General features: G+C 48.2%; 1 protein-coding gene and 1 long non-coding RNA gene across 2 annotated transcripts in view; both read right to left on the bottom strand.

Annotated features, from left to right (window-relative positions):
- Positions 1–2,770: 2,770 nt before the first annotated feature.
- LOC117879155 lies at positions 2,771–5,141 on the bottom strand. Its single transcript, XR_004646192.1, has 3 exons — positions 5,119–5,141; positions 4,701–4,796; positions 2,771–3,531 (listed from the first exon to the last, which is right to left on the bottom strand). It is a non-coding gene; the product is annotated as an uncharacterized LOC117879155 (long non-coding RNA).
- Positions 5,142–11,486: 6,345 nt separating this feature from the next.
- The window catches only part of DNAJA1 (DnaJ heat shock protein family (Hsp40) member A1), a 23,303-nt gene continuing 9,739 nt past the window's right edge, over positions 11,487–25,050 (bottom strand). The window contains exons 6-9 of the mRNA XM_034773079.1: positions 23,463–23,577; positions 16,931–17,046; positions 13,404–13,504; positions 11,487–12,802 (exon numbers count right to left, since the gene is read on the bottom strand). Coding sequence (XP_034628970.1) covers positions 12,584–12,802; positions 13,404–13,504; positions 16,931–17,046; positions 23,463–23,577 — 551 coding nt within the window. The 3' untranslated portion in view covers positions 11,487–12,583. The remainder of the gene's footprint in view (positions 12,803–13,403; positions 13,505–16,930; positions 17,047–23,462; positions 23,578–25,050) is intronic.

Genomic DNA, 25,050 nt, shown 5'->3' with positions numbered 1-25,050 from the left:
TCTTCTCCCAGCACCCCAGATACCTAAAAGGGTGGGACTCACATCCCTCAATGGGCTTAAAAAAGACAATGGTTACAATGTGGCCCCAACCATTTCTGGTTTCTGCAGACTAGATGTTTTAGCAAAGTTTACAATTCCTTGGTGCTCAACACCGTGAAATTCCCCTTTCTCCTTCACAAAGGGCTTTAACGCCCCTTATCTCACCCAGGCTCTCGACTACCCAAAGCTGGAGAATTGTCCCTGTTCGCACTGCAGAGCACCCCCCACGCCACACACACAGAGTCCTCCTGGTGGTGGGAAGGGAACAGAGGAAAGGACAGAAGAGGTAAGAGATGAAGAGAAAGGAGGGAGGGATGGAGGAAAAGGTGAAACAAAAAGGACAAACCCTAATGTCCCCAGTGATTCTAAGGGACAAAATCCCAGGTGGGGAATAAAATTCGACCACCTTAAGCTAGTGTTTTCCATGCCTAGAATTCAGCTGGCGCCAGATGCATCAGACTGAACAGGTTCCAAACCTCTCGGAGGCTCTTACCTTCTAAACAGGGACGTCAGTTTTCTAGTAAAATCAGGAAAAAGGAGAAAACTCAAAAGAGGTTCCTCCTGGCGCTCACGTACGTGACCCCAATACTCTCTCAGTCCTCAGAGAGAGACCTCGAGAAGGAGACTTGCTGAAGCAAAGCTACAGGGGACTCTGAGGTTTCCCTGGCCCTGCGCCCCTGTCCTGCCTGGCTGATGTCAGCATCTCTCTGTGAGGTCACCACCTCCCCAGCACCTTTGACCAATAGGCTGAGCTCCTGCAAAAGGCCTTTGTGATGTCACTGCCACACCCACTCCTCCCCTGCAGTGTTAATGTCCTGCCACAGGGCAGACACTTTGGAGGTTTGAGCTACACAAAGAGGAGACACTTAGATCTCAAAAATTAGATAAGATGTTTCAGTCTGAGCTAAGTAGTTGCTGCTCTTAACAATTGCAACATAATGAAATACAAATAAAATAGACTATTTCAGCCATTCTATTATGTCCTAATCTGCTCTGAGTAAACATGATAGGACACCTCATCTTATGCACTGCTCCTAGTGACACTCTCCAATAGATCCCCATCCTCCACCTGCCGGGAGGTAGGTAGGGGCGGATTGTTATCCCTACTTGAAAGAGGGAGAAGCTGAGGCTGAGAAAGGAGAATTGGCTTGTCTTAGGTCACACAGCCAGTCCATGGCAGAGTTGGGAATAGGACCCAAGAGCCCTGATTTTTAAACTAACCATCGGATCTTGAATTTCAGACATTGAATGACCTGAATAAAGTGCTCTCAAGTGAGTTCCAGACCAGCAAGAGTTCATAGTAATTATTCAGCAAGTATTTTAGGAGAACTGGAATGGTAGAGAAAATAATGAACTGCAGAGACACAGCAAAATTTGTCGAACATATGACTGGTTATGACTATTTACTTGGTGTTAAAAGAAAACAGGGACCTGAGTCTCCTCCCTGTCAATAACCCCCTGCTCAGCCAATCAGGGTAGAGACCGAGGGGCGGGAGGAAGAGGGTTCTCAGAGAGCCCAAAGGATAGCCCAGCTCACCGCTGGGGATCACTGTCTGAGCACTATTTCAGCCCCACATTTTTCGGTGGACCTCCCACAATGGGAGTTGTAGAGCACCCCCCACGACACACACACACCCCTCCTGGTGGTGGGAGGGGAACAGGGAAAGGACAAAAGACGTAAGAGATGAAAAGAAAGGAGGGAGAGATGGAGGAAAAGGTAAAAGAAAAAGGACAAACCTTAATATCCCCAGAGATTCTAAGGGACAAAATCCCAGGTGGGGAATAAAATTTGGCCATCTTAAGCTAGTGTTTTCCATGCCTAAAATTCAGCTGGCGCCAGATGCAGCAGACTGAACAGGTTCCAAACCTCTCGGAGGCTCTTACCTTCTAAACAGGGACGTCAGTTTTCTAGTGAAATCAGGAAAAAGAAAGGAGAAAACTCAAAAGAGGTTCCTCCTGGTGGTCACATACATGAACCTAAATACTCTCTCAGACCTCAAAGGGAGATCTCGAGAAGGAGACTTGCTGAAGCAAAGCCACAGGGGTCTCTGAGGTTTCCCTGGCCCTGCGCCCCTGTCCTGCCTGGCTGATGTCAACATCCCTCTGTGAGGTCACCACCTCCCCTGCACCTTTGGCCAATAGGCTGAGGTCCTGCAAAACGCCTTTGTGATGTCACTGCCACACCCACCCCACCCCTGCAGTGCTAATGTCCTGCCACAGGGCAGACACTTTGGAGGTTTGAGTTACTCCCTGTGGATCACCGCACTCAATGAGTGTTCATTCTAGGAAGCAAGCCGGCTAGACAGTAAAACAGCAGAGGCTGCTCGGTTTCTCAGAAATTAGTAGACTTTATGGGCAGAAGAGACAGTTAGAGCATCTAATCTGACCCCCTGCATATCACAGGCCTCCTGTCTACCACAATAGCTACTTTTGGGGCAAACACATTCCGGAAAGGCATCTAGTCTTTATTAATGACACCAAGAAATGGAGAATCCACCACTTTCCTTGGTAGCTTCTTCCTGTGGTCAATCATCCTCGCTGTTGAATATTTGTGCCTTATTTGTCATAGGAATTTGTCTCCTTTTACCTTCCAGCCATTGGGTCTTGTTCTGCCTTTCTCTGCTTGATTAAAGAGCCCTTTAATACCCAGTATTTTCTCTCCATTAAGGCATTTCAACACTTCAAAGAAGTCCCCTTCAATCTTCTTTTGATAAGGTAAACAGGTTGAGCTCTTTCAATAGCTCACTAGAAGGCATTTTTCTCCAGCCCTCAGAACATTTGGTGGCTCTTTGCTGCCCCAGCTCCAATTTCTAGGACCATCTTTTTCAAAGGAGAACACCAGGACTGGAGGCAGTATTCCAATAGCAGTCTCACTGCTGCTGTGTCACCTCCCTATCCTACTCACGGCTCTGCTCCTACGTCTAATGATGGCTTTAGCCCTGTTCACCACAGCATCACACTGGGAGCTCATGTTGAGTGGCTTCTCCACTCTGGCCCCTAAATCCTTTTCAGAGTCACTGCTTTCCTGGATACACGTCCCCATTCTGGAGGTGTGGCCGGCGTGCCTTGTGGCTACGTATAGGACCTTGCATTGGGCTCTGCTCAAACTTGTTTTCTTTGAATGGGTCCAGCTGGCCGAATGAACCAGATCGCTCTGTATCACTGCCCTCTCGCCATCAGGAATTACCACTCTGCCTGTATTTTGTCACCCCCCAATCTTATCTGCAGTGATTGTATGTTTTCTCCCAATTCATTGATAACAATTATTTTAAAAAATTAGTCCTTGAGAGCTTCTTCAGACCCTTAGTACCCAGGACCTGCTCCCCACAGCACAGTGAGAAAGCCCGTCCAGCCCTGCTGGTACATACGGGATAAGCACTTTAGGAGCTGTGTTGTCCATAGGCTCTGAACAACATGTGGGGGTCAGCAGATTACAAATGCACGACAGACCTGTAGTGTAGACAGGTCCCAACTGTGTCTCGGTTTCCCACCCTGTAAAATGGGGAGAACAAACAAAACTTTGATTAGCTCCATTTGATAGCTGGGGAAACCGAGGCACCCAGCGGTGCAGAGACTCGCTCATGGTCCCAAAGCCAGGAATAGAAAACAGCAGATCTTTTAACCAGACCTGGGACCTAACCCTGGTTTTCCTGGCCTTGCTGCTCTAAGTTTAGTCACAGCCTCCATGTCTTTTCCCCGTGTCCCTTAACCCCAAGTCACTGCAGAAGAGAGATTTTCTGGTAGCCAGCTGGCTCTCCTGCATGTGGATGTCATTCCAAAGGACATGCTCTGGCTCAGTCCCATGCTATGGTTGGCTGAAGGAACCACTTGGTCACATTCTAGGCCCTGAGTTATACAGGAGGGGCGACTAGATGCACATAACGGTCCTTTCTGACCTGAACCTCTATCAATCGCTACATTTTCAGCTGCTAGGAAGAGAACTCTGGACCTATTTTCTCTCATTCACTTTCAGTCGGAATAATTTCAATGCAGGCCAAAGGATTTCCTCTTCCATTGTGTCTTCAGCACCTTTGGGAGCAACCAGTTACTGTTACCCACAGGTTACCAGTTTCAACCTGTCCCTGGGTGAGATGGCTAGGAAAGGGGTTGGAGCTCAACTGCACCTGGCCCAGGTGATGCAGCTCCCTAGGGTGAAGGGAATAAGTGTGGGGGTCACGTGACAAGACGCAGCCTGTGACTAGGACCCAGGCCTGCTGAGAGATAGAAGGGCAGCCTGTGCTCAGCCAGGAGAGAGACCCCAAGGGAAGCAGGCATGGGAGGGGCTTGGAGAGTCCTTTAAAGGTCAGGGACAAGCTGGGAAGGGGCCAGGCTGAGCACTAAGGACCAGGCCCTAGGAGGGAAAGACAGGGCAGTTTAGGAGATGGGGCAGATTGTCCAGTTGGTTTCGGCTCCCAGGACCAGACACCCAGAGGTGAAGGTGATTGTCGGGATTTCTGTCCTTCTTCCCCAATGTAGATTTGATAGTGGAGAAGACTGATGCCGTAAGGGGGAAGTGAGTTACCCCAAGGTCACCCAGTGAGTTTATATCACAAATGCATACTCGGAAGGATCCAATAGAAACATGGATTTTCCAGTCCCTTCTTTCTAGGAGTCCCCAGGGCTAAGGTAAAACCCCTGCGGCCCCTCCCCATCCTGCTCACCTCCAAGATGTGCTGGAGTTTGTCTGTGCTGGGGGGTGCTGTCAGCAGGATCGAGAGCTCGTCATCCATGTTCTCTGGGCAGGCTTTGCTCAGAGCCTGCCAGCGGAGGGAGACCAGGGGCAGGAGCTTGCATTAGCACTGGTGTGCCATTGACCAGGAGCCGGCTGAGGTAAGCGCCGCCTGGCTGGAGCTCACACCCAGAAACCCTGCCCCAGGTCGGAACCCCTTCCCACACCCAAATTCCCTCCTAGACCTCACACCCGGCACCCCAACCCCCTGCCCCAGGTCGGAACCCCCTCCTGTACCCTAATCCCTCCCAGACCCCACACCCCCACCCCAATCTCCTACCCTAGCCCTGAGCCCCCTCCCGCACCCAAACCCCCAATCCCAGAGCCCGCATCCCCACCGGAGCCCTCACCCCTCCCTGCACTCCAACCCCAGCCCCGTGAAAGTGAGTGAGGGTGTGAGAGCGAGCGACTGAGGGAGGTGGGCTGGGCTGGAGTGAGTGGGGGTGGGGCCTTGGGGAAGGGCATGAAAGGGGTTGGGTCAAGGGCGTTTGGTTTTGTGCAAGTAGAAAGTTGACAACTCTACTTAAGGACCTTTGAAAAGCAGCCTCCTTAGCACCACTCCTGATACAAGGGGCCAAGGCGCCCCCGGACATGAGAACCACAATAGGCCAGAGCAAAACGCTACGTTAGAAATCGGAGCTCAGGCTGCCAAGCGAACGATAGCTGACAAACAGGAGATGCGGGAATTAAGGTTGTGTCTTCAGCCAGCAACTGGTGTTCATCCGTTTGCACCACACACACACCTGTAGGCAGGGCCACTATTTCCTTGTCTGTCTGCCTGTGTAGCGTCTCTCGGTCCTTACTGTGCCCATCACCGTGGTGTCTGAGTGGCAAACCAAGGGTTTGACGTGTGCATATGAAACTGCCTGACTGGAAGGATGTGGTTTGGTGTGGATCAGTGACTGCTGGGGCGATTGGTGGCAGAAGGCTCTGAGGGCCTGGCTCATTCCGACCTGGCTCATTCCAATGCCTTCTACAGCTGAGAGCAGCCCAGTCTCCTGCCTGGGTCCGACGCAAACCAGGAAGTACAGGACCACGGTTAATAAGAGAAGCTCAAAAGATCATTTTCGCTGAGCCCAGCCCTGCACTGAGGTACAATCACATCTGCTCCAACCCCTCAGACAGAGACCAACACCTACAAGATCTTCACCAAGCAGTCTCAAAACTACGATACCCACACAAGGAAATAAAGAAACAAATCAACAGAGCCAGACGTGTACCCAGAAGACTCCTGCTACAAGACAGGCCCAGAAGAGAAACCAACAGAACTCCACTGGCCATCACCTACAGTCCTCAGCTTAAACCTCTCCAACGCATCATCAGTGATCTACAACCCATCCTGGAAAATGATCCCTCACTTTCACAGACCTTGGGAGGCAGGCCAGTCCTCGCCCACAGACAACCTGCCAACCTTAAGCATATTCTCACCAGCAACCACGCATCGCACCATAACAACTCTAACTCAGGAACCAACCCATGCAACAAACCTCGATGCCAACTCTGCCCACATATCTACACCAGCAACACCATCACTGGACCCAACCAGATCAGCTACAACATCACCGGCTCATTCACCTGCACGTCCACCAATGTTATATATGCCATCATATGCCAGCAATGCCCCTCTGCTATGTACATTGGCCAAACTGGACAGTCACTACGCAAGAGGATAAATGGACACAAGTCAGATATCAGGAATGGCAATATACAAAAACCTGTAGGAGAACACTTCAACCTCCCTGGCCACACAATAGCAGATGTTAAGGTAGCCATCTTACAGCAAAAAAAACTTCAGGACCAGACTCCAAAGAGAAACTGCTGAGCTTCAGTTCATCTGCAAATTTGACACCATCAGATCAGGATTAAACGAAGACTGTGAATGGCTATCCAACTACAGAAACAGTTTCTCCTCCCTTGGTGTTCACACCTCAACTGCTAGCAGAGCACCTCACCCTCCCTGATTGAACTAACCTCGTTATCTCCACACTGATATATACCTGCCTCTGGAGATTTCCATTACTTGCATCTGAAGAAGTGAGGTTCTTACCCACGAAAGCTTATGCTCCCAGTACTTCTGTTAGTCTCAAAGGTGCCACAGGACCCTCTGTTGCTTTTTACAGATTCAGACTAACACGGCTACCCCTCTGATACTTGACATATGCTTAGGAAATGCTCTTGAACAACAAGAACCAGTATTCCCTCAAAACTTGCCACCTGTTTATCCCACACCCGTTTCCCCAACAAATCTTCCATTTTGTTTACATATCCCCCATTACTCAGACCAATATCCCTCTTAAGATTCCTAAATTTAACTTTCTCTGTTTCAGGGTGTGATAAAGTTCCTCCTCTGCCTTGGTGGGTTCTGTGCTTTCTGGCGGATTTGTTCAACTCAGAGGTTCACAGCAGTCCTCAGTTTGGCTCCTTTCGTTACTGGCACAAACCTGCCATTCACTTGGCTAACCTCATCACTGGCCCACGTGGGGAAAAGGAGAACAATCCCCAGAGTCTCTGCTAGCCCACCTAATAGGTCAGGGGACAGGCCAGAGACCTTCCCCTCTGGTTGGGCCCACAGTCCAGATCAACTCCTCTTATATCAAATAAGGAGTTGGGGGGGGGGGGGATGGACCCCTAGGCCTGCCCTCTACTCCAGGTTCCAGCCCAGGTCCCTGTGGATTGCAGAGGTCTATAGTGTCTCCTGTAACAGCTGAGTGACAGCTATAACTCCCCGGGCTACTTCCCCATAGCCTCCTTCCAACAGCTTCTTTGTCCTCACCACCAGACCTTCCTCCTGATGTCTGGTAATGCTTGTACTTCTCAGTCCTCCAGTAGTAAGCCTACTCACTCTCAGCTTCTTGCACCTCTTACTCCCAGCTCCTCACATGCACCTCTCACTGACTGAAGTGAGGTCCTTTTTAAACCAGGTGCCCTGATTAGCCTGTCTTAATTGATTCCAGCAGCTTAATTGGCTCCAGGTGTCCTAATTAGCCCATCTGCCTTACTTTGTTCCAGCAAGTTCCTGATTGTTCTGGAACTGCCCCTTACCTTATACAGGGAAAATACATTTTGAGCTTTACCAGTTCATTTCACAATGAGGATAAGAACTCTCTCATCATCAGGGATTTCATGTATTACACAGCCTTTTGAAGGTAGTCAGATATTCAGTAATATCATCCTCTTCACTGTATTCAGGACATAATTATTCCCATTTGTGGATTTTTGGAGTGATGAGAGTCGTGGGGGGGGAGGGTGTTGGTTCGGCTTCTCTAGCAGGTCCAGTTGGTGTTTTTGCTCTTTCTCCACACACTCTTTTTCTTCCATAGGCCTTCTGTGTACAGCCTCCTCTCTGGCTGCCTCTGCTGCCTGTTTCCCTAGCTGCAGCTGCTTCTTTGAGCCTCATTTGTGCCTGCCACATTTGAAACACGCAGTCCTTTTCCTTCTCTGCAGCTTCCAGTCTGGCCAGCAATGGCGGGTTTACAATGGCTCCAGTGGCTCCATGGAGCCGGGCCTACGCTCAGAAGGGACCCCCGCCTGCTCCATTTGCACTGCACCCTGAGACCCCACTGGCTCCCCTCGCCCACCACTTGCTCCTCTTGGCCTGCCTGCCAGCTGGCTGAGGGCTCCTCTACACCCTGTGACCTCACCCCCTGCTCAGACCCGTGCCCCTCTGGCTCTGGGCAGTCTCTGCTTCCCACCACCTGTCTCCCTGGAGCTGAGCCACCTGGGACTGGTGCAGAAGCCTGGCCAGTCTCAGCCAGGGGAGCAGAAAGATAATATAGGGGAGCTTGACTGGACCCATCCAGTCAAGTGCATCTTGAAGGAGCCTGGCTGATCACGCTACTCCTGAGGGATCAGAGCCATTTCCGGCCCTGGGACCAGCCCAGGCTGCGCTGCCAGCTCAGCCCGGCCGACAGTCACCTCCCAGCAGGAGCGGTGAGTGTGGCTGGGAGGCAGGGTGTGTGGGAGTGGGTCTCTTGGAGAACTGGGGCGGGGAGAAGGTGTGTGTGTTGGGGCATTAGGAAATGGGGGTTCTGTGTGGCAGGTGCTGGGCAGTTGTAGTGGGGCTATGGGCAGTGCTGTGCATTTGTGGGTTGGTCAGGGGGGCCACTGGGCATAGTGGGTCCAGGGGGCTCTGGCCATAGGGAGTTGGGCATAGGCCCACCCCTAAGGGGAAGGGGCATGCTGGCTGCACAGGGCTGGGCAGGCCATGCCACTGTGTGTCTGGCAACTGCCAGTTTGTAAATAGTGCCCTCACATTGGGCAGAGTGGGGCTGCCCCTGCTATGCCCCATAGCCTCTGGCTCACCCCCCACTCTGGGAACTGACCTCCCCATGCCATGCTCCACTGCCTCCATAGCATCCCACAAGTATGTTTGGCACCAGGTCCACAAAAGGTTAATCGGCCCTGCTGGCCAGCTCTAGTTTTGTAGCTGCCTCACTGGTAGTCATTTTTCTGCTTTCGTGTGCTGATTTCCCTCACCTATAATAAACAAACAAAACAAAACTGACCTCTTCCTGACTGTTCTTAGCCAGTGCACTTAAGACTCACTTAAAAAAATAAAATCAAATATCAGTGCTTAAAGTGTGAACTTCACTTGGTAACAAGCTGCACATAGACCCTGCTCGCTGCACCGTGATGTTCCCCTCTGGTGTTATCTGGACCAATGATCTGTAGGTGACTCCAACCCTTGACTCTGGGAGCCAGCCTTACCCTGCTCTGCTGTGATAACCCCACTCCTGGGCTGTAAACTAAGCTATTAAACAGAGAATGTATCATAGCATGTGTGACGTTGTGCAGTCTATATGGTTTTATAAAAATGTAAGTGAATGTAATGTAACTGGGATATGCTTCGTGCAAAAGGTCTCTTGTAAGGTATCATTACAAATCTCATAATCTACTGAGTGTGATCATCCTATTTGTAGAAATGTACCACTCTTGTATCTAAAACTAGAAATATAAAACGTAACTGAGGGCCTATTGTAATTATGTAAAGTGTGGGCCATTAAGGATGGTTTGGAATCTTGATGACTCCCATTGTCTGCAGATAGCCGTATTTACCTGTGAGTCTCCCTGTGTATGTGTGTGCTGGCGGGTGAGTGGTGGGGTCTTGCAGTGACATGTGGTTGTGTCGGCTGGACTGGGGTCTATCTTTGACCTGGTGCTCTTCCAGTGAGGGGAGATGGAAACCCAGGGGGATGGGGGGTTCCCGCCTTGTGCGGGGGGTGTATGGGGGGGGTGGAGAGGGAGAGGAACCATCATGAAGAATCCCCTAGCTACCACCTGAGCTGCAACAAGAGCTGTACCAGGGGAAAAAAATTGTGCCCAGGCCTGGAAGGTGTCCAGTCTGAGAAACTTACTCTGAGGGTGAGATTCTCTGTATTCAGTTTGATTAGACATAGATTTGCGCATTTTATTTTATTTTGCTTGGTGACTTACTTTGTTCTGTCTGTTACTACTTGGAACCACTTAAATCCTACTGTCTGTATTTAATAAAATCACTTTCTATTTAGTAATTTACTCAGAGTATGTATTAATACCTGGGGGGGCAAACAACTGTGCATCTCTCTCTATCAGTGTTATAGAGGGCGAACAATTTATGAGTTTGCTCTGCATAAGCTTTATGCAGGGTAAAACGGATTTATCTGGGTTTAGACCCCATTGGGAGTTGGGCATCTGAGTGCTAAAGACAAGCACACTACTGTGAGCAGTTTTCAGGTAAACCTGCAGCTTTGGGACAGGAGATTCAGACCCTGGATCTGTATCTGGAGCCAGACGGGAGTGTCTGGCTCAGCAAGACAGGGTGCTGGAGTCCTGAGCTGGCAGGGAAAACAGAAGCAGGGGTAGTCTTTGCACATTGGGTGGCAGCTCCCAAAGGGGTTTCTGTGATCCAACCTGTCACAGCATGTAACTGTTTCCATTACCAGAAAGCATTACAGATGAAAGTGTTCCTGTGAAATATGTAGTTAAGCAAACAAGTGATGGATACACTATCTTACAGGAGAAATGGCTGTGGAGCAAATTAACAACTTTTAGATTCACCTATGGAAAAAACAAGTACATTATTTTCTCCAGGTTATTGCATGGCAGCTTGTTTACAGTCCTACTCCACAGCAAACCTCTTGCTACTGCCTTTAATATACGCTTAGAGCTACTACAACTATCTTTTTTTTTTTTTTTTTTTTTTTTTTTACTTTGTGCTGAATACCATCCAAAGTGTAAGGACCCTCCCTCAACCAGCTTGTGTGATGTGGCTACAGTGCCCTCTCCTCACTCCTTTGAATTACACTGCTCACTTAACTAGCAGGGAATGTCTTTCCCATTCAATGGCAAGGAAATTTTTCAAGGTGTATGGTTGTCAGACAAACATACAACACAACTCTCCATTAACTTTAACTGAATTCATCTATAAACAGAGTGGGTCTGCAGTTACTGGACCTCTACAATGAGAAACAGCCACTATCAGTAAATCTGCTAGATTTGTGAAAATATACAAATCTGAAGACAACAGGGGGCACCACCAAAAGTTGGTACAATAAAATACATTACTTCACCCACCTTGTGTGTCTAGAGTATTTTAAGTAGGTAGTTTGACTAAAATGTGCCACTTCATATTTCAATACATGACCTGACTTGAACACAGCCCTTTTCAGAAACTTTGTGCATTTCCCCCCCTCCAGCCTGAAAGTCGACATACCACAAAATAGTCTCAGGAGCCATTGAATGGTTTTGTAATTATATTGGAAAAGTTTTGCCTACAAGAACTGGAACAATACAGAATCTTTCAAGAATTAGATTAAGATTATGCACATAGAAAGAAGAATTTTGATAAAAATACTGGACTCTCAATTGGTCATCCACTCTTCTGGTTAATATTGAATTCCCTATACAGGGTCATGCATCTTCCACCTTCACTCCCCAGTACTGGGTCTGTGCTACTTCCTCTAACTTAATGCATCAAGTTGGAGGTCAAACTTCACATCAGTAGGCAGAGACTACTTTAGGGATTTAGAATAGCAAGTTCAGTTGTTCTGCTTGCCTCACTCACAAATAAGGACTATAGGATTAAAAGTCTAGCTCTCCTTAATTAGGCAGGTTAATGCAGTCCCACTGTGCACTAGTGCCTGACAAGTTGCCTGTGCTTATAACAGCAGGAAGCTTCACTTTTCATCCACTAGTGGGTCACAAAAGAATGAAGCTGGCAAAGGATCAGTAAAACCTCAAATCCAGAAGGCTGAGGGAGCTAGTGCATCTGTCAGGCATTTAAGTGGGCATGTGAAGATTGACAGCATCCTTGTCAGAGTGAGGTAATCAGTACAGTACTGGGCAGCTGCATTAGAGTAAGTCCTGATTTGATGAATAGCAGTACAAATCCAAGACAGTCACAGGTTAGTCTACAGTCTGATTAGAACAAACTTTAATTGATCTTAACATGAATTATAAATAAATACGTGGGTATACTTCATTAACAGGGCATAGAATCTAAAAGACCACCACTCAATCTTAATCTAAGCCAGTGCATTTGCACACAATTAAAATACAAGAATTACAAGGCCTGAAATAAAGACAAGCAGCCAGGGGCGACTGACTTCATGGTCAACTTCAGCTGAGCTTGCAACCTGAACTTTACATAAATTGCAAAGTCAGTGTGTGGTTTTCTAATATTATTGATTTTATTCATTAACTTGTTTTAAAAAACACAACTATGGTTGAATATTAAAACAAAACAATAGCAAGGAGTGAGAGTGAGCTGCTTGTAGTTCTTCACTCATCCACTAATGCATACAAAACAAGCATCACAATAGGTATTCACTGGCCATTTTAAGAGGTCTGACACTGAACACCACCCCTAGGATGATGCTCATCGTCTTCATAGGCTTCTCCATTGTAATGCTGTCTTCTTTCTTGAGATGGGTCAAAGTCCACCAGCTCTACCTGATCCATTTCTTCAGTTTCTTCCACTTCCTTCCTTGCAGGTAGCAGTTTTTCCAACAGAGACAGCTTATCAGAGGGGAGGAAGCCACACTCTGGGAAGTTTACCTGAAAATCAGAAAGTATGGCCATTCGTAAACTTTGCTTTTACAGTCTTTTCTCCACCACAGTGCATCATTACTGCTTTGAGAGGTGTGTGCTACCCTGCTCCTACAAACATCAGTTCCTAGCAAAGTCCTAGGGCTCTTGATAGCTCTAGGCTCCCAAGCAGAAACAGATAAAACAAAAAACCAAGCTAGCAAGTAGAATGCATTTTTACTTCATTGTCCAACCTCTCATACAGTCTGGCTGCCTTCCATTATCAGGTTTTCCAGATCTCCATCTATGCACTATGTTTTGCCTACAAGAGGACTGTTCCAATAAAGTAGTTTTCAAAAAAAGTGTCCACATCCAAGATCCTCTCCATGCTATTTTAGGCACAACTTTTTTAAAAGGTCAGTATTTCAGCTTTATTCTAAGCAGTATAACCCTGTCTACTGGATTAGCTTACACAGCCTTTTGCAGAACTGAATGCAGAAACAGGTAAAGATTGAGTGCCTCACTGTCTTCTTGCCCCCATTAGAAACAGAAGTCAACTTTAACCGGACAAGTTTCTGCCATGTTCAATGTTAAGCCATGTTTAACTATACAAAGCTGACTGAACTCTTACCTTGAACTCAATGATCAGGCGCCCTTTTTCATATGGTCTGCGATAAATTGGCATCCCCTCGTTCAGCACACATTTAATATCTCCATGCTTGACGATCTGACCTAAAGCAAAAACCCAGGCACAGAAGATAAGCTATTATAGTTGCTACATTTGTGTGATCTCCCCTCTACTCCCTTTCATACTGTTTTCTGGGCTAAGATTTATGAAACTATACTGATCCAGATCCCACTTCATTAAGGCTGCTAAAAACCTGGTTGCCTGTAAATGGTAGTGCCAACTCTCCTCTATCCAGAAGTGGTCTTAAAAGGCTATATAATGTGAATTGAGAGAAGGTGGGTGAGGTAATATCTTTTATTGGACCAACTTCTGTTCATAGAATATCAGGGTTGGAAGGGACCTCAGGAGATCATCTAGTCCAACCCCCTGCCCTTCTGTTGGTAAGAGACAAGCTTTCAAACCACACAGATCTCTTCTTCAGATCAGGGAAAGGTACTCTTCGTGTCACAGCTAAATATAAACAGATAGCACATATTCTAAGGGACCATTCAAGGTGAAGTGGCCTGTTAACACCCCTGTAGTCAGAGGGTAAAAAGAATTGGTGGGTTACAGATTGGTTAGATACTGTATTTGTGGCTTATTAAAACAATCTATGGTTTTCAGTATCTAGCAAAGTTATGAATTTAAGCTCCCAGGCTCATCTTTTGAAAGTGTTGTGCAGGTGTCCTTTGTGGATGACAACTAATGGTCAGAAAGTGATTGCTTTGTAAAAAAAAGTGTTCACTCACAGGTGATTGTTTTTGACCTTATCATTTTACTGTGAGTTCATTTGAGTGTAGCGATTGTTTGGTTTCATCTACATAAGTGTAATCAGAGCAGTTAGTGCACTGAATGAGGTACACCGCATGTGTAGGACCCCTATATCTTGAAAGGGGTGTTGTGGGAGCGGTTATACGTCTGTTCTGGTTGTATCTGGTGTTGCTTTAAGTTGGTATCCTGGTCTGTGGGGTGCTTGCTTCTGTTGAGCTTGGGGGGGTTGCTTGAAGGCCAGAAGTAGGGGTTCAGGAAAAGCTTTTTCAGGATGGGGTCCTGACCAAGCATGGGTTGTAGCAGTTTAATGATACCACCCCACACTGGAACCCGCATAGGGTAAGTGACAACTAGGGGTGTGCTGTCAGAGGGGATTTTTATTTCTGTACTGAATCAGGTCCTCTCAGGGTATTTGGGTGGCCCTTGGAGCATATTCTGTGGCTTTTATCTACAGCCATGCACTCAGATACCACAGAATATGCATTGAGGAGAAAGCCTATGATACACACCTTAACATGCTCAAAACCACTTTCACCAAACAAGGACACTCCAGAGAAGTAGGCCACCCAAATATCAAGAGAATTGTTATAAATTAATGAAGATATCCTATCTCCTAGAACTGGAAGGGACTTTGAAAAGTCATAGAGTCCTGCCCCGCCTTCACTAGCAGGACCAAGTACTGTTTTTGCTCCAGATCCCTAAGTGGCCCCCTCAAGGATTGAACACTCAACCCTGGGTTTAGCAGGCCAATGCTCAAACCACTGAGCTATCCCTCCCACCCCATTACACTCAAATGAGCTCTCACAAGAAAGTGATAAAAAGACAAAAACACCCTGTCATCTGTGGGTGAACAGTTCTCAAAGCAATCACTCACCATCAATTGTCATCCACAAAGGACATCTGCATAATGCTGTCATAACTTTGCTAGACTCCCCCATCCCCCCACCTCATGTCACCGATTGATTAGACATGCGATTTGTGGCTCATTACAACAATCTAACTCATTAATCCCCTTTTTTCTCCTAGGACTCAGGCTGGGAGTGTGTGTGGGTGAGGGATGTCATGGGTTCAGTGACCTCTGGATTCTGCAGCAGCCAGTGCTAGCTCAGGGTCTGCCTGAGCCAGGCAGCCCATGAGCCAGCAGCAGTAGTTTAGGTGTGTGGGAAGTGGCTCAGGGCTAGGGGAAAGGGGTTGTGGGAGGCAATTACCTAGGGATAGGAGGCTCCCACAGGCATAGACGGAGGGGATGGGGGCTCCGCACACTGCCGCCAATGCCTGCAAGCCCCGCCTCTGCACTCCCGTTGGCTGGGAACCGCAGCCAATGGGAGCTGCGCCTGCAGAACCAGCACTTACAGTGGGAACAGTGATTGGAGCCCCTTTGCCGGCCAGAGCTGCAGGACATGCAGAGCTCAGTAGGAAGCTTGTGAGCCCCACCAAACTTTTCTTCCCCCCCCTCCCTCCCCAGCACCAGCAGGGGCCCTGGGCCACACCCCAGCACCCCTGGACCACCCCCCCCCCACCCAAGTTTTAGTTAAGGGGTATATAGTACAAGTCATGGACAGGCCATGGGCTGTGAATTTTTGTTTACGGCCTGTGACCTGTCCATGACTTACTAAAAATTCCCATGACTAAAATGAAGCTTTAAGTTATGGGTAAGGCTAAGATTTTGTCATAGTCATTCTTAGTAAAAGTCAGACAGGTCATGGGCAAAACAAAAAATTCACAGAAGCTGTGACCTGGCCGTGACTTTTGCTGCTGCGACTCCATGGATTTCCCCTGCTGGGAGCTGTGGGGTACCCCCTCGATCCATGGCAGCTGAAAGCCAGGGGCACTGCGATGCTCTGGGGCAGTGGCGTGTGGCCCAGGACTGCCACTGGTGCTGTGGTGGTGGTGGTGGTGGTGGTGGTATCAGACTATCCCAGCAGCCCTGGGGTCAGTCACACCAGCCGCTGCAGAAGTCCCAGAATCCGTGACAGACTTACCTACGACTACAAGGGTGTTAACAGGCCACATCACCTTCCCTTAGTTTTAGGGCAAGTAGTTACAAAATTGAACAGATAGTGTCACAGCTAAATAGAATATGTCCTGAGTAGATTTCCCAGACCTGAAGAGCTCTGTGTAGCTCAAAAGCTTGTCTCTTCACCAACAAGTTGATCCAATAGAACATTACCTCACACACCATGTCTCTAATATCCTGGGGCCAACACAGCTACATCACCACTGCATACATATGCAATTGTTTGTTCATGCATCCTGAAAGAAGCGCTCTTATGCAGTATGTTCTGACTGAACAGAGACTATTCCATGAATTCTGAGCTCAAGAATTCCAGTTTTCACAGGAGTTGGGGCCTTCGTAAATTCCCCCCACATATCTAGTCAAGTTAAGTTAGAAACAGCCGTGCATGTAATATGGTCTTATCTGTTGTGGAGTGGAGTTAACTTAGTTATGAAAGTTGTACATCATGGTGTACAAGTCGCATCTTTCATTAGTTTGAGTTATTAATCCAATGCTTCATCCACCAGAACATACTAGTTAAAACTTAAAGATTAAGTAGAGGGTTTTTACAGTACAAGACTTTGAACAAGAGATTTACACTTTCTGGCCCACAATTTTTAGATACTTGAAATGCTCTTTTGGTCCCTTCTTGAGTTCTCCAGTTGTATAGAGGATAATTTGCTAGCTGCACAAGTTTAACAGCAATACTTTTAAACACACTTACCAGGATGAGAGGTAATAATTATAGTTCTGTTATCCAGCGTTGCAATAGGTTTCTGAAAGCCACACAGAGCCTCAACCAGCTGTATGTCCATGCACATGAACAGGTCTTCACCTCGCCTACAGAACAGTTTATATTTGAATACATACATCACATGCAAGAGCTCTGAAAAATTTTGGGAAAAATCTTTGAACACTAGAACTGCCTAGTATGTCTTTGCAGAAATCTGATTTTATTCCAGAAGTTAGTCCACCCTTTCCTCCCCACACAGATTAGTTCATTACAGGAAGATTATACAGAAGCTGTATACCACCCAAGAGACTTTACCCTGATTTGACCGCCCTGAGGTCCTTGATGTTTATGGTAACTCCTCCACCACACCCAGCTGCAGTAGACCCACTACCTCCTGCGTGAGAGGACTCATGAGGGACAGGGTGTGAAGGGGGAGTGGAGGGGTAGAAAGTAACTGAAGGGTTTAACCCTGCGCCACTGTATTGAGGACCCATCAGTCCGATGTTATCGACGCCCACACAGGGAAGGAAGGAAGAAAGGCGGTTGGCAAACAGATGGGAGGAAGGATCTAGGGAACATCCTGGTAGGTCACCCTTTGTGTACCCTCAAAATGGGCGCTTGCCTGTCTGCTTACTGTGGGTTGAGTCTGCCTGGGATGTAGATGGGGTTGGTGGCCAGGGCGCCTCTTGTAGTCCCTAAAAAGAACAGGAGTACTTGTGGCACCTTAGAGACTAACAAAATTTATTTGAGCATAAGCTTTCATGGGCTACAGCCCACTTCATCGGATGCATCTTGTAGTCCCTGGATTTTTTATGGGGAGGCTCCTGCCAAGGGTGGCTCCCCTGGCTCCAAGGTGGCTGCGGCTTAAACTGCTCGCAGGAAGGGCCAGGGACGTACAGGTCCAGTGTTTTCAGGGTCCTGCGGGAATCTTTCAGGCCACTGAGTTTATTGTCCATCTGTTCTGCAACCAGAGCATGCCTGTTGAAAAGGAGGTCTTGCATTGACTGCCGAGCCTCTGAGGAAAGACCGCCAAGGAGCAGCCACGAAGCCCTGAATGAGATGACTGATGTCATCCATGGTATGGGCGGCAATGTTCGCCATGTCTAACGCCGCCTGGAGAGTTGCTCTGGCCACAGTTAGCCCTCACCCAGGATAGTCTGGAACTCCTTCCTAGAAGCCTCAGGAAGGGCACTGTTGAACTTGGTCATGGCCTGCCACATATTAAAATCATAGCTGCTTAGGAGGGCCTGATGGTTAGCCAACCGCAACTGTAGACTAGAGGCCAAATAAACTTGATGCCCAAACAAGTCTAGTCTCCTTGAGTCTTTATTCTTGGGGGTAATCCCTGGTTGACCCTGTCTCTCCTTGTGGCTGACTGCCTCTACCACTAGGGAATTGGGAACAGGATGGGTACAAAAAAGTACTTAACACCCGTGGATGGCACAAAGTTCTTGCACGCCACCCTCTTGGAGATCGCAGGCAAGGATGAGGGGGTTTGCCAGAGAGCATTTGTGATTTTCACAACCCCTTCATGTAGGGGCAAAGTTACCCTAGCTAGGACTACATGGCAGAGATCAAAGGAGTCTGCAGACTTGCTGTAAGGGCAGATTCTATAAAGGAGTGCTTTCAAATGAATGTCATGCTCCTCCATCCTGGGCTTGAAGGACTTGCAGATTCTGCACTTAGTAGGACCTTCACCCAATCACCGTAAACTGTTATGTGGATTTCTAATGGGCATGGGGGCCTTTTACAGTGATCACAGGGCTTCAAGTCTCCAACAAATAAGGAAACAAACTAGAGGGAAACTACACACACAGGAGGTAAATGGGTTCGAACGAAGTAGAAGCAACAGTGCTGGCTGAAGCAGCAACAGTTACATGCACTGACACTGGTGGCAAGAAGGAACTGAGGATGGATGGGACTGGTGGTGCCCTATATGCTGTGGCATATGTGCGCCACTTCCCCTATGTATACTGCTGAGGGAAAAACTTCTGGGGGGACCACACACACACACACACACACACACACACACACCCCTGAGCAATCACTCAAAGAAGGGCTCAGGCTGAACATGTAGATGTTTCCAGTCTCATCTGAGGACAGCAAGGAGTCTGACAGTTTGATTTAAGTGAAAATCTGACAGCATGCTGGTGAGGAACTTCCGGGATCTCAGCATCACCATATCCCTATTGAAAACAACTTAAGAGGGTCTGCCAACAGTGCTTGAATACAACTCCTCTTAGACAGGTTTCAGAGTTACAGCCGTGTTAGTCTGTATCCGCAAAAAGAAGAACAGGAGTACTTGTGGCACCTTAGAGACTAACAAATTTATTAGAGCATAAGCTTTCGTGGACTACCACTTAGACAGGGGAGCCACCAAAAAGGTGGTTTTGAATGCAAGATGGTGGAGAGAGCAGTTCAATAAGAGTTCAAAGGGGGTTCTGTAAGAACTACATATAGGTCCCAGGAAGTGGCACACAAGTGAGTGGATGGGTCAGAACCAGTCACCATATAAGCTTGAAAAAGAATAGGGGCTTCTAAAGTATGAGTGTTGTGAAGCCCAGACAGAAACTTCTCCTTAGAGGAGGAAGCCCTCTGCAGATCAATGTAAGTATTTACTGGACCTCTGTAGAGCAGTCCCTGTCTGTAGGGCTTCGGGAGCCCATTTCCAAACAGTCAGATGTAAAGATGGGCCTAGATGGAGAATGTCCCCCAGTTTCCTACAATAAGTCTGGCAGACTGGGGAGAGAAGTTGGTGGCTGTGTGGATGGATACAGTAGCCCTGCGAGTTGCTGTCTGGCCCAACAAGATGCTAGGATAATTACTCTGCTAGCAAGTCTGATAGATCTTCCTTCTGAGCTATGGCAGGGGGGAGGGGCAAAAAAAAAAAAAGGGAACAAAAAACCAAACCAAACACAGAAAAGACCTTGAGACCAAGGAACGAGGAAGGCATCGCTGAGGGAGTCTTAGCTGTCACCTGCCCTGGAGCAAAACTGTGGGCATTGCAACAAACAGGTCTATCAGGGATGGTCTAGGTCAGTGTTTCTCAACCTTTTGGGAGACCAAGGACTGGCTTACCACCTTTCTAAACTTATTTTATCACAGGGAGTCATTTGCTAGGCTTGAGAACAAGTCTCCAGTGACCATTAATGGTTGGCTGAGTAGTGTCTGGTGAAGAAATCTGTTCCATTGTTTGTTCCTGGCAGGTGAAGTGCCATGGAGCCAAGATGTGGAAGTGGTTCCACCTTCACAGGACAATTGCTTCCTGACAAGTTGGGGAGGAGGGGGTGAGTTGGCACCCCCACCTGTGGATATACATTGTAGAGGTGTTGTCTGTCAGATCTCTACAGTAGTTCCTTCCAGTAGCAGTACAAAGGCTCTGGAGGGTAGTCCACTTGGTCTGGAGTTATAGCACACTGAAGTGGACTGAGGATTCTTTCCAAAGTTACATGTATTGAACTTGCAGGTGGTTTAGATGGGCCTCTCCAACTTGCCATGGATGCATCTGTAATCAGTGTTGCAGTGTGCAGTAAGGTACAGATTACAGAATGGTACCTCTTGCACACTATCAAGGTCATCATCCAGTTTAAGGAAGCTAGTAATCCTACCCCTATTAGGACCATGAAGTGTGTCCCCATATGCTGTTTGACGGGGTCATAAACAGACCTCAACTAGCCTTGGAGATAGTGGAGGTGAGGTCTGTCAAAAGTCATCATGTAAGTGCTGTGCATGTTTGTCTAGTCATCTCAGGTCCAGCACAAGATGCATCCCTTGTTCTTTGGGGATATGGAAGTATCAGGAATAGAAACCTTTCCCTCTGAACTCCTGAGTACTTATGATGCAAGGATTCCACATCAACTATCCCTCAGGTTGTCATGTAAGGTAGGTCCCTTAAGAGGAGAAGGGAAGTGGGGGAGGTGAGGGGCCAGGACTGGAATTGTAGATTAAAAGAGATGTATGTTTTCCACTGGTCTGTAGCAATCCCAGCCCATGCCTGAGAAAAATAGGAAATGCAGGAACCAAAAATGGGGTAGACATAAGGATGCTCTAGTGGGACTGATACATGGATCTGAACCCAACTGAGAAACCAGCTGTTGGGAAGGGAGGGGGCTCTGAGGGAAAAAGTGAGACATGGAATAATGAGCACCTTCTGGTGCCAATGGGAGAAAGTTCTCTCTGAACTAGCCTGGATACATTACATGTTTTCTCCTGACAGCAGGTCCTGTGCCCCTTTAGGGTATGTAACTCATCCTTGCAGGAGCTAACAGATTATCAGTCAATGGAGAGCTCTTTGATAGTTGTTTGGACTTCTCTAGAATCCCTGTGGATTGTAAGCAGAATGCCCTTATTGTGTTGATGGCTGGAGTCATGGAATGGGCTGTCTTAATCTGAGACAGGCATGGCTAGAGCCAGGCAAACACCTAAACAGGTTGCATCACCAGCAACTCCATGAAAAAGGTTTTGTTCAGATCAAGTCAAATTCACTGCCCTGATGGGGCCCCCAGAATGTCCAATAAGGCAAGGGTGGGAAGCTGAAGGGATCAGATCAAGAAGACGCTGATGCCCAAAGTGTTGTCTGCAAAGGGATGTCAACATGTTCTGGGGGATTTAGGAGCCTGCGTTAACCCCTGAAGTTGGTTGGCGTGATTGAGGGGGCGCTGGTGAAGGGCCTGATTCGGCAGAAAGTGTGCAGGGGAAGATGAACAGCAAATCTGTTCTAGGGGTTAGTGCTGACCTCAGTGGTAGGATAGGGGGAAATACTGGTACCAAAGGATTAATTTTGGTGGCATACTGGGGTTGGTGCTAGGGGTGAAGTGTCAATAGTCAGTAAGAAGTCTGCCAGTAGCATAAGGATTCTGGAACCAGTACCAGACCCAACACGAGGGAGTCTGACCCACTGAGAATTCTGCCAGGACCGGAGTGGACTTCGTTCCACAGGCTGCTTGCAGAGTAAGGTAAAGAACCCTAGGCTAGGAAGCTGATTATCAGGCTCTGTGCTCAGTTTAGAATAATATCAGCACTGAGTTGCCCTTAGAGCACTGCTCAGCTCTGTCCTGCCTTGATGCAGTAGCAGACTTTGGTGCCAAGTGTCCAGCTGGTGCTGTTTGGAAGACAAAGGATGGCTGACTGAAGGGGTTGCAGCCCCTCTCTCAATAACTTGAGCCTTTAGGGTAGAGTCCCTACTTACTGGGTGCTGAGGAAGTGGGATCTCTGGGAGAGAAGTCCCTTTTGCAGCTAGAGGCAGGTCTTTCCAAATAAGTGTTCCCCTTGAGCTGCTCCACCACATAGCACATTAGCCAAGTATCTCTGAAGCAATAAGTTCTGTTGGGGAAAGAATGGCCCATAAGAGTAATGGTTCAGAACATGGCTCTTGCCCAAACAGAAGAGACCAAATGGGATTCAGATAGTGGGATAAGTCCATCCCACAATAGGTGTGGACTGAGACTAGAGGGCTTAGGCTTTGCCATTAGGTAGGAGGGTGCCTTGGTGCCAAGTAGTTTAAAAGAAAATAAAAGGACTGTCAACAGGGTAAAGAAGATCCCGTAACTAACAGTGTTAGTATTTACAAAATTGATTTTAAAAAAGGTACTATAGGGCACCAGGCAGACACCACTGAGTTCCATCTCCCTGCCACTGGTGAGAGCAACTGAAAGATAGTTGTGGCTGTTCTGCTTAATATGCCCTCCAGCCGAAAAGGGGGGGGCGTGGGGCAGTGGGGGAGAAGAGACATGCAGTACATAGGCACCACCTCAGACAATGCTGGTCAAAAGATTCTAATCTTGCAAGTTTGATGAGCATGGGCACCAGAAGCAGGATCCACATGGACAAGAAACTAAACCTCAGGTCTGAGTCTATTTTTCTTGAAACCAGGCTTGGTTGTCTGTTTAACAGCTATGGCTTAGCAAAGAAGTAGCTTGAAAAGACAGCTAATGGAGTAGATTGATATTTGATAACATCTTGCAATAATTGCCGCAGATTCAGAGCAAGTCAGCATGAAGGCATGTGCTGAACACTCATGGAAACTCATGATTCTGACTCTGATTTCTGTAATAGCCTACTCCCAACTACCCACTCTTTGGTTGGTCTATAAGCCATTTGGAGAGATCTTACATCTGCAAAGCAACAAGTGCAATGACAGCTATAGGACTAATTGAACAAGTATCTCTGCAAATATTCTGAAACTCAGTGGTGCCCAAACTCTTCCTGTTGAGCTCCCCACCCCCCGTAATAGAATCTGTCTGTGCCCCCCCTTTACTGCACAGTTGGCTCAGCAACAGCTGGGGCCCCACTGCATACCCTGTCCCTCAGTGTTTCTCCACAGTTTGGGAATCACTGCTCTAAGATGAATACTTGGCCTATTCCTTGACTCTAAGCCAGCTTACAACAATTGAAGTCTAGTTGGATAGAGCTGGTTGAGTTTAAATACCTATTGGAAGGAATAACCCAGTCCTAATGTGTGACGCTTCTGGACAACACAGAAGCATCAAGCATGTGAGCATAGTACTTTCAGCTAGATCTTTACCTTGTAAATGTTGAATGGTCTTTTTGATCCAAGACAATAATGATGTCACCTGGCTCTAGTCCTGGTTCTTGGTCCCCTTCCCCATGGAATGTTATCTTCTGACCATCCTTCATTCCTATTGCAAAGGCACATGTAATTAGAATTTAAATATCTACAATACAAAAATAGCATCACTTTAGCAGGCTCTAACCTGTGCTACAAAACAGATGCAATCTCAGAACCTACCAATTACAACTACTTTTCCCCCTCCAAAGCACTACACATGACTAACCAGCTACATTTCCAGAGCCTTGCATAAAGGCAATCCGGGCTATGGCAGCATATTGAATTGCTGGGCACACTCAGCTTAGTTGTCAAGCAGCCCAAGTCCAGTCAGGATTGCCACCTATAAAGGTCACTCCTCAATGAAAGCAGAACAGCAGAGATGACTACTTACAACCATCACAGTCCCAAGTGGTTTGCTTAAAGCCCCTCTGTATTTCCACCTACTGGCTGTTTTGTACATAACTGCTGCAGAGCTACTAGGATTAAGCATGATTTTGATGCTGTAAGTGTGTGAATACGAAGCCCTCTTACATAAGGCCTCCAGTTCTCTCACACATCAAAAAGCCACTGCTACACAACCAGGCAGGTCTTTCCTTTCGGGGTAACACCCTGCTTTTCTGATTTAGCACATCTAAGTCTCTTCATTTCAACTCTGGTGGAATAGTCTATTGATCAGAGAACCTACGGGGGGGGAGAGGGAGGAGAAGATTAGCAGGTGCTCAGCACCCACATCCCCTCCCTCCCACCCACCCACCATGCACCAGCTTTTGACAATAAGGAGCACTGGAGGGAGGGGAGGAGCAGGCAGAACAGGGTGGGAAGAAGTGGGGAATACGCAGGGCCCAAGCACCCCCCCCCCCCAACCCATGCTTTTGATATCTGCTTGTCCAGATGCTGTTGGGGTGGGCAAACTATGGCCCGTGGGCTGTATCCGGCCCCTTGGGGCTTTGGATCCAGCCCACAGCATCAAGTCCCTGCCGCCCCCAGGCGGGGGGGGGGGGGGGGGGGGAGAGGCTCTGTGCATGGCCTCCAGGCACCCCCCCACCCCCCGAGCAGCTCCCATTGGCCGGGAATGGGGAACCATGGCCAATGGGAGCTTTGGGGGAGGTACCTGGAGGTGCAGCAAGGGCAGCACACGCAGAGCCCTCCGCGCCCCCCCCCAGGGGTCACAGAGCTTCTGGGAGTGGCACGGGGCCAGGGACAGGGCAGGTGTGCAGGGAGCCTGCCCTGGCCCCGGTGCGTGGCGGTGCTGCGCCGGAGGCATCCTACATTCGCACCCCAAGCCCCTGCCCTGAGCCTCCTCCTGCAGTCCACACCCTTGCTCTGAGCCCCCTCGTACAGCCTGCACTCCACACACCCTTCCCTGAGCCCCTTCCTGCACACTGCACCCCCTCCCACACCCCAGCCCTGCATACAATTTCCCCACCCAGATATGGCCCTCGGCCCAAAAAGTTTGCCCACCCCGTGCTCAGACTTTGAAGTAGTCTGCAAAACAATGCATAGAGATGTATACGCCGGGGGGGGGGGGGGGGGGGGGGGGGGG

This window comes from Trachemys scripta, chromosome 6, assembly GCF_013100865.1.
Source record: "Trachemys scripta elegans isolate TJP31775 chromosome 6, CAS_Tse_1.0, whole genome shotgun sequence".
Taxonomy (NCBI): Eukaryota; Metazoa; Chordata; order Testudines; family Emydidae; genus Trachemys; species Trachemys scripta.
Note: the sequence above shows the minus strand (reverse complement) of the source record. Positions and strands in the feature narration are given on the sequence as shown.